The sequence below is a fragment of the Oryza sativa genome, chromosome 9 (genome assembly GCF_034140825.1).
Source record: "Oryza sativa Japonica Group chromosome 9, ASM3414082v1".
NCBI classification, from domain to species: Eukaryota; Viridiplantae; Streptophyta; class Magnoliopsida; order Poales; family Poaceae; genus Oryza; species Oryza sativa.
In genome coordinates, this window is record NC_089043.1 from 17,513,370 (window position 1) to 17,527,145 (window position 13,776).

At 51.0% G+C, this 13,776-nt stretch overlaps 1 protein-coding gene across 1 annotated transcript; it reads right to left on the bottom strand.

Annotated features, from left to right (window-relative positions):
• Positions 1-8,335: 8,335 nt before the first annotated feature.
• On the bottom strand, positions 8,336-10,543 carry LOC4346948 (U-box domain-containing protein 40). Its single transcript, XM_015795726.3, has one exon. It carries the CDS (start codon positions 10,340-10,342, stop codon positions 8,699-8,701), a length of 1,644 nt encoding a protein of 547 aa, XP_015651212.1. The 5' UTR covers positions 10,343-10,543; the 3' UTR covers positions 8,336-8,698.
• Positions 10,544-13,776: the final 3,233 nt, after the last annotated feature.

The following is a 13,776-nucleotide window of genomic DNA, read 5'->3' on the forward strand; positions in this document are numbered from 1 at the left end:
GAGAGCTCTGAAACGATTCGCGTTGACGAGCGTGGATTTATAGAGGCGGGGGTTTGCCGTTTCCGATTCCGACGCGGTTTGCCTTTCTTTTCCGGCAAGAAGGTTGGGGGCAGTTTGGTCCGGATTGGAATAGTCCGGTCTGCTCTGGAGGCGCCTTTACTTAGCGAAGGCGGTTTTGGGTTTCGGTTAGTTTAGTTTAGCCGCGTCGGCCGTGACGTGTCGTGCTGGGCTGGTGGGGCCGTGTGGTTGGTTTCTTTCTAGGAGGAGGAGACCGAGTCGGATTTGGGGGTGTTTGGGGGTCGAAGGCAGCATATGTGAGTGAGTCCGGATTATTGAGACGGCTCGTTTAGTGAAGGCCCAATTAGGTGATTTCTATGGCCCAAAATTGCATTAATTGCAGATTTCAAGGCGTCAATTTCTATTGGAATAAGTTCACCGGAGGTCCCTCAACTTAACAACGAGATTTTTTGAGGTCCTTTAACCACAAAACCCGAAACAGAGATGCTAAAAAACAATCGACAGTTTTTGGGGCAAAAAACAGTCAAATGTAACTATAATATAGTTATAGTGTAACTACCATGTAATTACACTATAGTTACACTGTAACTATAGTAGTTACACTATAGTTATTATAGTGTAACTGTAGTGTAACTACGTTATAATCTCTATATAAGTTAGATATGAAGTTATATTTATTATTTTAATATTTATATAAAAGTTATATTATAGTTACAGTATAACTATTACAATTATGCTATAGTTAGATTTGAAAGTTTTTTTTCCCAAAAAACTGTCGACAGTTTTTTTTAGAGAGTCCCAACCAGAAATGTGCACCCCTAAACTTACACAAACCGTGCACACAAGGTCATATGACAGTATATGTGGGTGGTTTCGCTGACGTGGCATCCTAGTCAGAAAAATAAATAAATAAAGTACATGGGGCCCACATGTAAGTGAGAGAAAACGATGCGAGCCCCACATCCCTTCTTTCTTCCCCTTTCTTCTCTTCTCTTGTCTTCTTCGACGGGTCGAGACAGGCGGAGCGACGGCCGGCGAGAGCGGCGGCGGGCAGCGGGCGACCGCGGCGGGAGGTGGGGCGGGATCCGGGACGGGTTCCTCGACGGGCTCCTGCTCCGGGAGGGGATCCCTGCGGCCGACGGAGATGTCGCCGCTGGTGGCGGAGGAGGGAGGACGCGATCCAGACGACGATGGACGCGAGCACCTGGTAGTCCGGGAGGAGGTAGTACGCCGCGGCGAGGAGCGCCATGGCCGCAGCGGCGTAGGCGGCGGCGTGGGGGAGGGAGCGGGATGGTTGGCTGCAGTCCTGGACAGGGCACATCAACGGGAGCCACGTGAACAAGACCACCGCGACGAGCAGCCACCTCAACGACGCGGCCAGTAGCGCGACCACGGAGGACGACGAGGTGGACACGGAGGACCACAGTGGGCATGCGCGGCCGCCGCCGTTCTCCCCCGCCGCCCCTGCCTGCTTCGCCCGCCGCTCTCGCCCGCCACCCAGTGGCGAAGCCAGGATTTAGAGATGGGGGGTGCCATCTACGAGACATGGTAATTCACCTAAGGTTCAGTGAACAGTGATTTTGTAGTGTTGATGCATGATCGGTAACTCGATATCATACATGTTACAGCGATTAGCTACAAGAGATAACAAGAACCCATATATCATGATTCGCCAATTTAAAATTCAGTAATATTTTTAATATATGGATGATTGAACAGTTTGTTCCATTAATTGGAGTCTTGCAATCACTTCTAAAATGATAAATCAGTTAGCTAAGTCATTTCAGAAGTCAGTTGTCCTATATCCTATATAGTTAGTCTCATCTGTAACTAATGATATAATTAATAGCTAAATTATAAGTGCTAATCATCCTTGGGAGAAGAGAGGGGAGGGGAGGTCACATAGGGGTTAGGGGGGTGTTGGCCCTCCCTGGCCCCTACGATGGCTTCGCCACTGCCGCCACCCCTACCTGCTTCGCCAGCCGCCAACGCGTTCGCCTGCCACCGCCATCCCTGCTTGCTTCGCCCGCCGCCACAGCGCTCGCCTACCCCCGCCGCTCATGCCTGCTTCGCCTGCCGCCGCCGTGCGCCGTGCTCGCCCGCTGCCGCCGCCGCTCTCGCCGGCCGTCGCCCCGCTTGTCTCGGCCTATCGAAGAAGACGAGAGAAGAGAAGAAAATAAAGGAGAAAAGAGAAGAAAGGGGAAGAAAGAAGGGATGTGGGGCCCACATCGTTTTCTCTCACTTACATGTGGGCTCCACGTACTTTATTTATTTATTTTTGCTGACTAGGATGCCACGTCAGCGAAACCTCCCACACATACTGTCATAGGACTTTGTGTGCACGGTTTGTGTAAGTTAGGGGTGCGCATTTCTGGTTTTGTGGTTAAGGGATCTCAAAAAATCTCAAGAGTAAAATACACCGCTGGTCCTTAAACTTGAAGCGTGGTGTCACTTAGATCCATGATCTTGTAAAATCGACATTAAGGTCCATGAACTTGTTTAAATGAATCATTGCGGTCCAAAGCACATTTGACAGGATTGACCGTCCTACGTGGCTGTACAGCGTGGCCCCATATTTGCACTTAAGCCCCTACACACCTGATCCAACCCTCCACTACTGCTGTTGACCGCCGCTGGCTTCACCTGCTCGCCATCGGCTCTACTCTCTCCCTCCTCCTCCTCACCACCTTCCCTCTCCCCTTTCCCTTTCCCTCCGGAGACGCGGTTCTCGCCAGTGAGCGACAAGACGGCCTCCCACGCCTTGGTCAGCACTCGCGGACGCCTCCCGGACCTTCGCCATCATGTCGCCCGGCGCCGCCGCCACCGTCGGCACGCCCTGCGCCACGTCCTCCTTCCGCCGCTTCACCACACCAGAGATCGTCACCCCCTTGTCCTGCTACTGCCCAATCGTCGGCTCGCCGAAGGCAAGGGTGGTGGAGGCGTCCGTGTCCTGCGCGGCGCCCTATGATTGCAAGCTGCCGCCGACGCCTGGGATCACGGTGCCGATGGACTGCATCACCAGCTGCACCTTGCCAGCCACGACGGTCCCGACACCGACATTGGGTCGTTCGGCACATCCACATCCGGCTTCCCGACGCCGACGTGCTTCGGGTCATCGGAGACGCTCATCGAATCGAAGGCACGGACGATGGGCATCGCATCAATGTCCTCACCTTCCTGTGGCATGCGCACTGGTTCATGTCACTCATCCTATGCGCTGCCACATCGCGTTCATCCTCCTCGCTGCTGCTGTTGCTGCTGCTCCCGCCAGTGCTGTCGCCGCCCTTCTCCCTGCCACCACGCCGCCAGCGAGGTGTCGCGTCGCGGATCCGGCAGTAAGGTTGGATGCGGCGCCGACAACTGGCGAGAAGGCCAGATCCAACGTTGGCAACTAGGCGGAGCTCGACATCCATCACTCCGGTGGCGAGGCGTCGCGGCGCGGATCCGGTGCCGACGACCAGCGAGAAGCGAGACCGGCGGATCTGGCCGTCAGTGAGGCGTGGTTCTCCCCGGTGGTGCCCCTCTCTTCGGCGGCGATGGAGGAATGGCTCCGGCAAGGGCGTGGGGCGGCGGGAAGGGAGACTGAGCCAGGCCGTGACTACGGCTGCCTTCTTCTCCGTCGAGCTCCCGACGGCTACCTTGTCGAGCTCGAGCCCGACAGTGGCGGCAAGAGCTCGAGGGCTCGCAGGCATGATCCACCTCGGTGACGACGACCGGGGCGAGCTCGCCGGCCGGCTCACCTGCAGGGCCGTGAAAAAAGAGAGAAAGAGAAGAAATAGAAAAGGATTTTGGGGAAGAAGAGGGTGGATTGGGCACGGAGGGGTCTAACAGCAAATATGCAGCCACGCTGTACAGCCATGTAGGACGGTCAATCCGATCAAATGTGCTTTGGACCGCAATGATTCACTTAAACAAGTTCATGGACCTTAATATCGATTTTACAAGACCATGGATCTAAGCGACACCACGCTTCAAGTTCAAGGACCGACGGTGTATTTTACTCAAATCTCAATGTTAAGTTGACGGACCTCCAGTGAACTTATTCTATTGCTATTAGCAGTTTGAAAATTGTTTAGGCCCAACTTTGTGTCCAAAAAATGTTACTCCCTCCGGGCTGATAATACTTGTCGTTTTGAACAAGGGTGAGGTCAAACTTTAGAATCTTTGATTATGAATCATTTTCAAAATATTTGTCTTTCAAATATGGTGACCACATGTATAGATTAGTCTTAAAAAATACTTTAATAAGATCATATATTTGTTAATACTTTTTTACATATTATGATAGAAAATGATGGTCAAAGTTGTTTTTCGAAGACCGTGCTCTTGTCCAAAACGACAAGTATTATCAACCCGGAGGGATTAGTTGTTAGTGCTTACTCTGTACTAGAGGTGGCCAAACGGGCCGGGCCAAAACGGGCGGCCCGAGGCACGGCGGAACCTGTAGCCGGCACGGCCCGGCACGGCCTGCTACAGTAACGGGCCGTGCCGGCACGGCACGAGTAGCCGTGCCGTGCTTGGGCCGCCGGCCGAGCCCGCGGGCCGGCACGGCACGGCACGGCTACTGTAGTAAGTCCGCATCTCATCCTTCCGCAAGTCCGTATCTCATCCCTCCCAACTGACGGCCCAGCCCGCTAGCCGCCTCCGCAAGTCCGTTGAGCACCCCTCCTAGCTGATGGCCCAGCCCGCCAGCCACCTCCGCAAGTCCGCATCGCATCCCTCCGCGCCATTTCGGTTCCTGGGCCAACCGTGCCCCGTCCACGGCCCATTTTTCATTCACGGGCCCGTACTGACACGGCGGGCCACACGCATGCCGTGCCGGCACGGGCACGGCCCGGCCATCCACGGGCCGTGCTTGGGCCGGCGGCTCGGCACGTGGGTTGGGACGGCACGGCCCGTTTCATGAGCCGTGCCTAACGGGCCGTGCCGAAACGGGCCGTGCCGGACCCGTGCCCGTGCCGTGCCGGGCCGGGCCGCCCGTTTGGCCACCTCTACTCTGTACTCGTACTATGGTGATGGTGCAAATGCAACGCACGGCAATCATGTTACGTCTGCGTGAATGCATGCTTCTGTTCTATCTGCGCAGTACAAGTCACACTATCTTTGTGGATAGAAAAAAAATAGAAGAGATATAAAATGCAAGCACGTCAAAGTATAAAAATCACAAACCCCATTTCTCTGTTATGACCAGCCATCTTCGTGGCATGAATGCATCCTCCTTGCCGCTGAAAAGTTTGGGAAGAAAAAAAATGACATTACCAACCTCGAATTAAGGAGGAAATCCCTAAAAATTTCAAATTATAGATGCAAAAAGGGACCGCTTTGTCTCTCCCTCCCCCCGTCACGGCCATGACAACGCTCCCATAGTCCCACATTTCACTGGCACTATTCATTGGTGACAGATGAGAATCGTTTTCAGCCCCTTCATTGCTCGTTGATGAAACGCCCGGGGTCCAATCCAACAACGCTTATCGCCATTCGCCTCCTCATCCCTCCGTTTCAGCCTCGACCATGGCAGCCGGTGCATGCAAGACGCGAATCATATGCTGCTGCTGCTGCTGCTAAGACAGTCACACATGTTTACAATTCCAGTGAAATCCGGTCCAAAATTTGTAAAATTCAGACAACTCGGACCAGTTGGAAAACACAAAACCCCTTGATTTTTCGATCAAGTTCTAAAAAAAATTAAAACTAAATTTTAATTTTTTTTTCATGAGATTTATTTAAGAGTTCATCATTTTTTTGTTAGTTTATAAACGGTTTTCATGAAATCTCTGGCTAGCATATACGGAAGCTTGGGGGCAGGTAAGGTAGGTAGGTACTCCGGAGGAGCCGGGCGAAGGGTCACTACTCACACTTCACTCTCACTCTCTCGTACCGAAGCAGTCACGAAAGTTGTCAGCGTCATCACGAACACGCGACGACGCGGACGCCGCAACGACGAGCTAGCCGGTGACCTCAGCGGCGGGCGCCCCTCGCGTCACCCAGCCGCTGACCAATCTCGCTCTCTGCAGCCTGCACGCGCTCCATGACAGACGGACGGTGCTCGCTTTCCCTACCTTTACCGGCCTTGCGCTCAGCGGCGGGACACATCTCTGCACATGGCTCCGCCCGCATAAATCCAAGCAGAAACCACCACCTCGTTTTGCCTGGCCGCTCTGCTCAACTTCCAAGCTCCAAAGTTAAGCAGGCAGCTCATCTGTTTCCAAACCAATCCTTAGCTATGCTATGGATGTGTTTAGCTCTAGGATATAAAGTTTCGATGTTTCAAATCGGATATACATACACATATTTGAAGTATTAAATATAGTCTAATAACAAAACAAATTAATCCGCGAGACGAATTTATTAAGCCTAATTAATCTGTCATTAGCAAATATTTACTGTAGCAACACATTGTCAAATCATGACACAATTAGGCTTAAAAGATTCGTCTCGCAAGTTACACGCAATCTGTGATATTAGTTATTTTTTTCGTTTATATTTAATACTCCATGCATGTGTCTAAACATTCGATGTGATATGGTGTAAAATTTTATCACGGGATCTAAGCAGGCCCTATATGTGTGGGCCAGCCGAAAGCCCGAAATTGACCATTGCCAGGCGTCAATGCGACTGTGAATCCAGGTACTCTACAAAAATGTCAACTGTTATACAGTTTATTCGTTAGCAACTTGGCATGGTCACCGTTTTGCCTGTAATAAACTAGTAACTAGAAGTAACACTAAAAGTACAGTAACAGCAAGGTAAACGACAACACTTGGCATTACGCGCATCAGCCCTGATATACCAACAACTCGTGAAGACTACTACTACTACAGCTCGTGTACTGGATTGCACGGCCGGGCATATAGCAAAGGGCTAACTTCCTGGCGCATCCAAAGCATGCTTACCCAATCGAAATGTACCCTATCCGTTGCTTACATTACACTACAAACAAAGCAGAACGAACTGTTCATCGTCGGAGGAGGGAAGCTAATTAGTTGCTCGTGTGATGGCTTACTTAATCCATGTTTGTTCAGAATCTTCTTTCTTTAAGTACGTCCCATTCACTGCCTGTAGTGCCTACTCCGATTGACCCCTTCACATGCAGTGCATAGCTTACCTAAGCGTTGAACTTGCATGACTGTCAGACAAAGTTCCAAATACTCCTGTCGGTCCACCTTTTGCATTCTTTTCTCGACGAAAAGGTTTTTGTTTGTTGCCGCCCTTCATGGTCAGGCGATTGGCACCACTCTTGAGTTAGTTTTAGGTGCTAGATTCCAACTAATAATCACCCTTTTCTTGTTGCCAGATGCACACTTTTCTGGTATGGAATCTAGCATTTTGCCACCACCATTATGTTTGTTGTGCATCTGTTATGAACTTCCTATCTGGTTTTGTCCTTGCAGAAATTCAGATTGGGAGCAGATTAGCAGCTCCTCAGGTTACTGGTATAGAATATCATTATACAACCACCATTTGTTAAAATAGGTTGTGTTTAGATCCAACTTCAGTTCTTTTCCATCACATCAACCTGTCATACACACACAACTTTTCAGTCACATAATCTCCAATTTTAACCAAGACTGTGTTTAGTTCAGCGCAAAGTTTGGATTTTGGTTGATCCAAACTTTAGATCTAAACACAACGCAAAATCTAAACTTCGCGCTGAACTAAACACAACTATGATTAAAATCCCTATCAAGTTCTGTTCCTGCAGAAATTCAAGATTCTTCGGCCTTCGGAGCAATGCGTCACAGCGTCAGTGAGAAAAGGGTCTGTGTCTTATGACATGGGCAACATCCAGGAATCAAGTGGTACACGGGAGACCGTGGAGAAAAGGGTCAGGCTTGCATATGACCCTACAGGAAATGTAGACCATACTGTACTACCTTTGGTAGGGGACAAGCATGGCCTCGCCGTCCTTGTCAAAAATTTTAAAAAAGGATAAATTCCATATGTAGATCCGTCTATGGACAGCTAGGATTGAATTCTTTCATCCAATTATCAAGCGCTGCCGAGGTATCGGCAGCCACTGATTTCTTTGATTTTCCATGACCAATCACCAATGAACACATCGGTTTCATCTACAATTCAGGTAGCTTTCTCACTTTGTACAGAAAAAAAAAGAACCTGGGTTTGCCAAACTTTCATGAAAAAACCTGTGAAATTATGTGTTAGCAGCAGCAGAACAGAGAAAATTCAGTCATCTGATGCAACAACGTACAGTGGTAACTGCTAAGATCCAACAGAAAATTTCACACAAAGCAAATATCACAAAATAGAGTATCAAGCATTAGAAAGGTGCTAAGCACTAGTGTAATTGGATTGGATCGGAGCAAAAGGATTTTGATCTTATTTACAGATGCAGAAATTCAGAAGAATTTCAGACACATGCGTCTTTCTTCCTGAACAATGCCTAAGTTTGGAAAGTACACACAGAACAATGCCATTACTCTGGCTTGCAAGCAACACCCGCCACACGCGCGTCGCGAGCCCTGTCAACTTTACACATCCGAGCACAAAGTGCACTACACATGGGAGCTCGCCGGCGCCGCCGCCGCCATGGCGACCTCGCCGGCGTCGACCAGCGATGGCAGCTGTCGCAATCCGCGTACCTAATTGCCTCAACTGTCTAATGGTGTACTAGGTATTCGGTGGAATCAATCAATCACACGGTGGTGGTGGTGGTGGTGGTTTAGAATTCGGCCGTGTTGCCGCACGACGAGGACCCGAGCTCGCGCTGCCGGCGGCGGAAGGACATGAGGCCGTCGGACACGATGCTCCCGGCGCAGTCGTCGCCGTCGCCGCACTCGAGGCTGCTGCCGGTCAGGTCGGCCGCGTCGTCGGCCTCGTTCCGCATGGCCCGGAGCGTCTTCCTCGCCATGTCGCGCCGCACGATGCCCGGGGCGCACTCCTCGGCGACGCGGCGGAGGGCCGCGTCCGCGCCGGCGGCGCGCGCGAGGCCGCGGAACCGGAGGCTGCCACGGCTCATGGCGTACATCGCCGCGACGCACCACTCGTCGAGCTCGGCGCTGCGGGTGTCGTGGGAGAGGATGGCGGTGACGGCCGCCACGGCGCCCGCGTCCATCAGCGCCGCGCGGCCCTCCGTGCAGGCGGCCACGTTGCAGACGACCATGAGCGCCAGCCTACGGATGGGCATCCGCTCGGCGGCGCTGGACGCGACGGCGAGGAGAGCCTTGGGCGCGCCCGGGAAGCGGGCGATCTTGGACTGGTTGACGGCGGCGAGGGAGAGGTGGTAGAGCGCCATCCCGGCGTCGCGGCGCGCGGGCGCGGCGTGGGCGGGGGAGGTGAGCAGGTCGAGGAGGGGAGGCACCGCGCCGAGCACGCCGATGGCGGCGCGGTTGTCCTCGTTCAGGGCGAGGCCGAAGAGCGCGCCGGCCGCGTGCTCACGGGCCTCCGGCGGCGACGTGCTCGAGCGGAGCACCTCGACGAGCGGCGGCACGGCGCCCGCGCGGACGATGCGCACCTTGTTCGCCGGCTCGAGCGTGAGGTTCACCAGCGCGGCCGTCGCGTCGACACGAGCGCTGGCGTGGCGCGGGATGAGCAGCACGCGGCGGAGCGCGCCGAGCATCCGCGGCGTGCAGAGCGCGCGCCGCCGCTCCGCGCTCTCCCGCGTGGCCTCCCGGAGGCCGGCAACGGCCAAGACCACCTCCTCCTCCTCCTCCGCATCCATCACCTTGGCAACCACCACGTCCTCGAGCGGATCAACCGCCATCTCCACCTGCTCCCGGACCGCATCCTTGTTTGTCCCCTCCTTCACGGGCTTCACACCAACCTCGTCCTCCGCCGGAATAATCTCCGACGAAGACGTGTACGACGACGTCGACGCGGCGGACGCCGGCGACGAGTAGGACGAATTGGACGAGCTCGCCAGCGCCGCCCGCCGGGTCCTCACCGACTTCGCCGCATCGGCCGGCATCGCGCGGAGCACGGCCTCCCGAGCAGCATCGGCCGACGGCGGCGCCGGCACCACCCTACCGGAGCGCGCGCACCAGGTCCCAATCGCCGCCTTGAGCGCCGCGTTGGGTATCACCGCGTCGGAGGCGGACCCCATCCCGGGCGGCAGGAACGCGAGCTCCGCGCAGGCCTGGAGGCAGGCGCGCTCGTACGTCTGCCCCGACGGGAGGATCACCGGGTCGGCCATGAGCGCGCCCAGGATCGAGCACACGAACTCGGCCGGAGGCGCTTCTTCCTCCGCAACAACAACAACCGCCGAACGCGCAGGCGAGTGGGGCTCGGGGTCCGGCGGGGAGGAGGGAGACGACGGCGCGCTGCGGTGGAACGGCAGCTTCCAGCGGCGAGGGCGGCCCGCACCCATGAAACGCGCGCGCGGCTGCGGGGGTGGTGTTCAGCGGCGGCGGTGGCGGCGAGGGGAGGAGGAGCTAGAGGAGCTAGGAGGTGGAGGTAGTGATGCTTTTGCTGTGGCGGCCATTGGGTCTCGGGGGGTTTGGGTTTGTTTTTTTATTTTTCTCTTTTGGGGTTCGGGTGGTTTGTGGGTGCCTTGGCTGGAACTGAGGTCAGTGTGTGCGCGCTTCTCCTCGGTTTTATGCGGAGACAAACCTTAGCCAGGAAGGGATCGCGCGCGGGCGGGTGGGTCTCCGTGTCGCGGTTTTTTGCGGTGGATTTGCTGTGATTTTGGCTGCGTTTCACGGTGGGAGTACGGGGCGGGGGTGGTGCGCCGCGCGTTTGTTCAGCGGCTGGGGTGGGCGTTTTTTTTTTTGGCCGGAAACACCGGTTGCTTGGTTGGTTCAGCGAGTGAGCTCAGGCGAGTGCGCCGCTTGACTGACACGGTGTCTCGTGCAACGCACGAATGTGGTGTAATAGAAGAATATGAAATCGCTGGTTGACCTGACCTAGCAAGATCGTTTTGCGGCGAGTCGTAGCACACGATGCGTCTCCGACTCGTGCACATCTCTATCAGAAAACCGAAAGAAGAGTCAGAAAAAGAATGAGGCTCCCATCGTTGGATGGTCTAATCAGTCGAAAAAGCCAAATTTTAAATTTTTAAGTTTAATTTTGAGATTGATTTTGAAATATTTTCAACGTACTTTCTTTTCCAACATTGATTTTTAAATCACCAAAAACCCATTTATAAAAGTTTTACCTATAAATTTATTTTTATTTCCTACTATGGGGATCTGATCTTATATCAACTGCCATTTCTTACCGATGAGGGTCTCACCGTCTCAGGGAAGACACGTCAAACATTTTCCCTTTTTCTCTCGGAATTCCGGACGGTGCAGAATGCCCACCGAACCTCGTGAGATGCGGCTTGCTGCTGCTGCCCCCTCGTTTCACTGTTCGTGCCAGCCAAACTTCCCCAAGGCGCACACCACAAACGTGAGATCGTTTTCAGGTCTCGTCTGCGAGCTCGGAAAGACGCTGCGCTGAGCCAATTTGCTCGGCGTCGTGGACGCCGCGGACAAACGCCTCAACGTCCGGCCGCCAGAGAGCGCTGCCCTGCTGCCCCTGCAACAACGGCGAACTCCCCTGCGCACAAGAAGACGATCCCATCGTCCTCAATTCCACAGGAGAGGAATTGGTGCCGCGTGTGAACCGGATAGGCCGAGTCAAAGCAAAGCTCCATCGATGTCTGCATCTCGGGGAATCTGACACATGTGAGCAATGACTCGTTATCCCCTCGCAAAATTTTTAGTATTAAATATATAAAATAATAACTAATTACATAGATTACGTGTAAATTATGAGATAAATCTTTTAAGGCTAATTGCTATATGATTTAACAATATGGTGCTACAGTAAAACATTTGCTAATAATGGATTACTCGCAGTTTACAGGCGAAATATGTAGATTTTTTATTAGTCTATATTTAATATTTATAATGTGTGTCTGTATATACGATTTGACACGCCAAAAGATCTAATCACCCCCTCGGTGGAGTACCGGAGTAGCTCCCTTTGTTTATGTGTGTCCGTCAATCCGTGTGTGTAGCCGTGTGGGGGATGTGGCTGGCCGCTGGTGAATTGGGCTAGTGTTTTTTTTTAACTTTTTTAGTGAAGGATATTTTTACCCGGTATATACATCCAACTGGATATATGTAGTCTTTTTAAATTAGTAACCTAGCTTATCAAATAAGGAACTTAACCCTCAAATAACTCAATCTGAAATTCGCTTATACGAAGATTTGAAATCAAGACTTTAGAATGCTAATCAGTTCACTGCACCAATTGATATACATCCCCTTTCACCTGGTAAATGAATTGGGCGAGTGTCGGGGTGTCCGTGTTTATCTTCGGTGTCTTGCTTCGCCTGGTAAATGCACTGTCACTTTTGTCGCTGCTTGAATTCTCTTCTGCTGCCTAGCTCGCTGATCAAGATCACTTGCTCAGGCTCTCTGTTTATTTAGTTCCCATATACTTTTTCCTAAAAACATCACATCGAATCTTTGAATACATACATACATAAAGTATTAGATATAGATAAATTAAAAAACTAATTATACAGTTAGGGAGGAAATCACGAGACGAATCTTTTGAGCCTAATTAGCCCATGATTAGCCATAAGTGCTACAGTAACTCACATGTGCTAATGACGGATTAATTAGGCTCAAAAGATTCGTCTCGCGGTTTCCAGGCGAGTTATGAAATTAATTTTTTCATTCGTGTCTGAAAATCCCTTCCGACATCCGATCAACGTCCGATGTGACACCAAAAAATTTTAATTTCAAAAAAAACATGCCCTCAGTGTCAAAGACTGGCTGAGCCGTGGCAGATTGGCCGATCAGTGTCAAAGTGTTGCTATGTGTTGAGATTGGGAATAATTAATTATTTATCACTCTCACAAATAGTTATAAAGAATTTATCACTGGACCCATATATTATAGACACATAAGGGCTCATATATCATAGACAGCGAGTGACAAATAATAAATTGTCACATCTTAAAGTGGCAAAAAGTTTGTGTTTAGTTCAGCGCAAAGTTTAGATTTTGATTGAAATTGAAGATGATGTGACTGAAAAGTTGTGTGTGTATGACAGGTTGATGTGATGGAAAAGGACTGAAATTTAGATCCAAACTTTAGATCTAAACACAGCCTTAAATGTCCCGCAAAGGGCATTAAGCAGAATGAAAACCCACCGCATTTCTACCCAAATCGAGACATGGTTGAGCGGATTGTTGCTATCATTATTTATTTAATTGTAGAGATAAATTAAATATCATAATAAATAAACTTAATAAATAATATAAAATAGATGTTCTTAGCAATATAATTACAGAAGAAAGTTTTTATAGAAAATGTATTTTTAGAGCTTGAGTAAATAATCCGTTTCAACAATCCGACAAATAATTAAAAAAGGTAGGGCATTAGATTAGGATGAAATCCAAGCTTAGGACAGCTATATATATCACTCAACTTTGGTGCTTAGTGGCCCAAAATATAATATTTGCTTGGAGACAAACGAAAATTTAACCCCATCCGAGGTACAGTTTGGTGGCATTCATGCAAGTATAAGCTTAGTCCATTCCTAATCACCAACCCGCTATTAAACTGTTAGTAGCTTCGGTTATTAGGTCACTAACCTGTCATGGCGCGTGGCTACATTGTAGACTAGTTTAATTTACACAATCTACTTACCAAGTACCAACTGGGTAGCTCTTGTCTCTTGTTATGAAGTACATTTCTTTTGCCACATTTTATAAAAAAAATAATGATGGCGGTTCATGGCATAATGATGAGGCCAGACTGTTGTTAGTATGTTAAGCATTGGGCATTAAGCAAAATGAAATGC

Coding starts and splice junctions, on each gene's coding strand:
- LOC4346948 (XM_015795726.3), bottom strand. CDS start 10,342: ATGGGTGCGGGCCGCCCTCGCCGCTGGAAGCTGCCGTTCCACCGCAGC.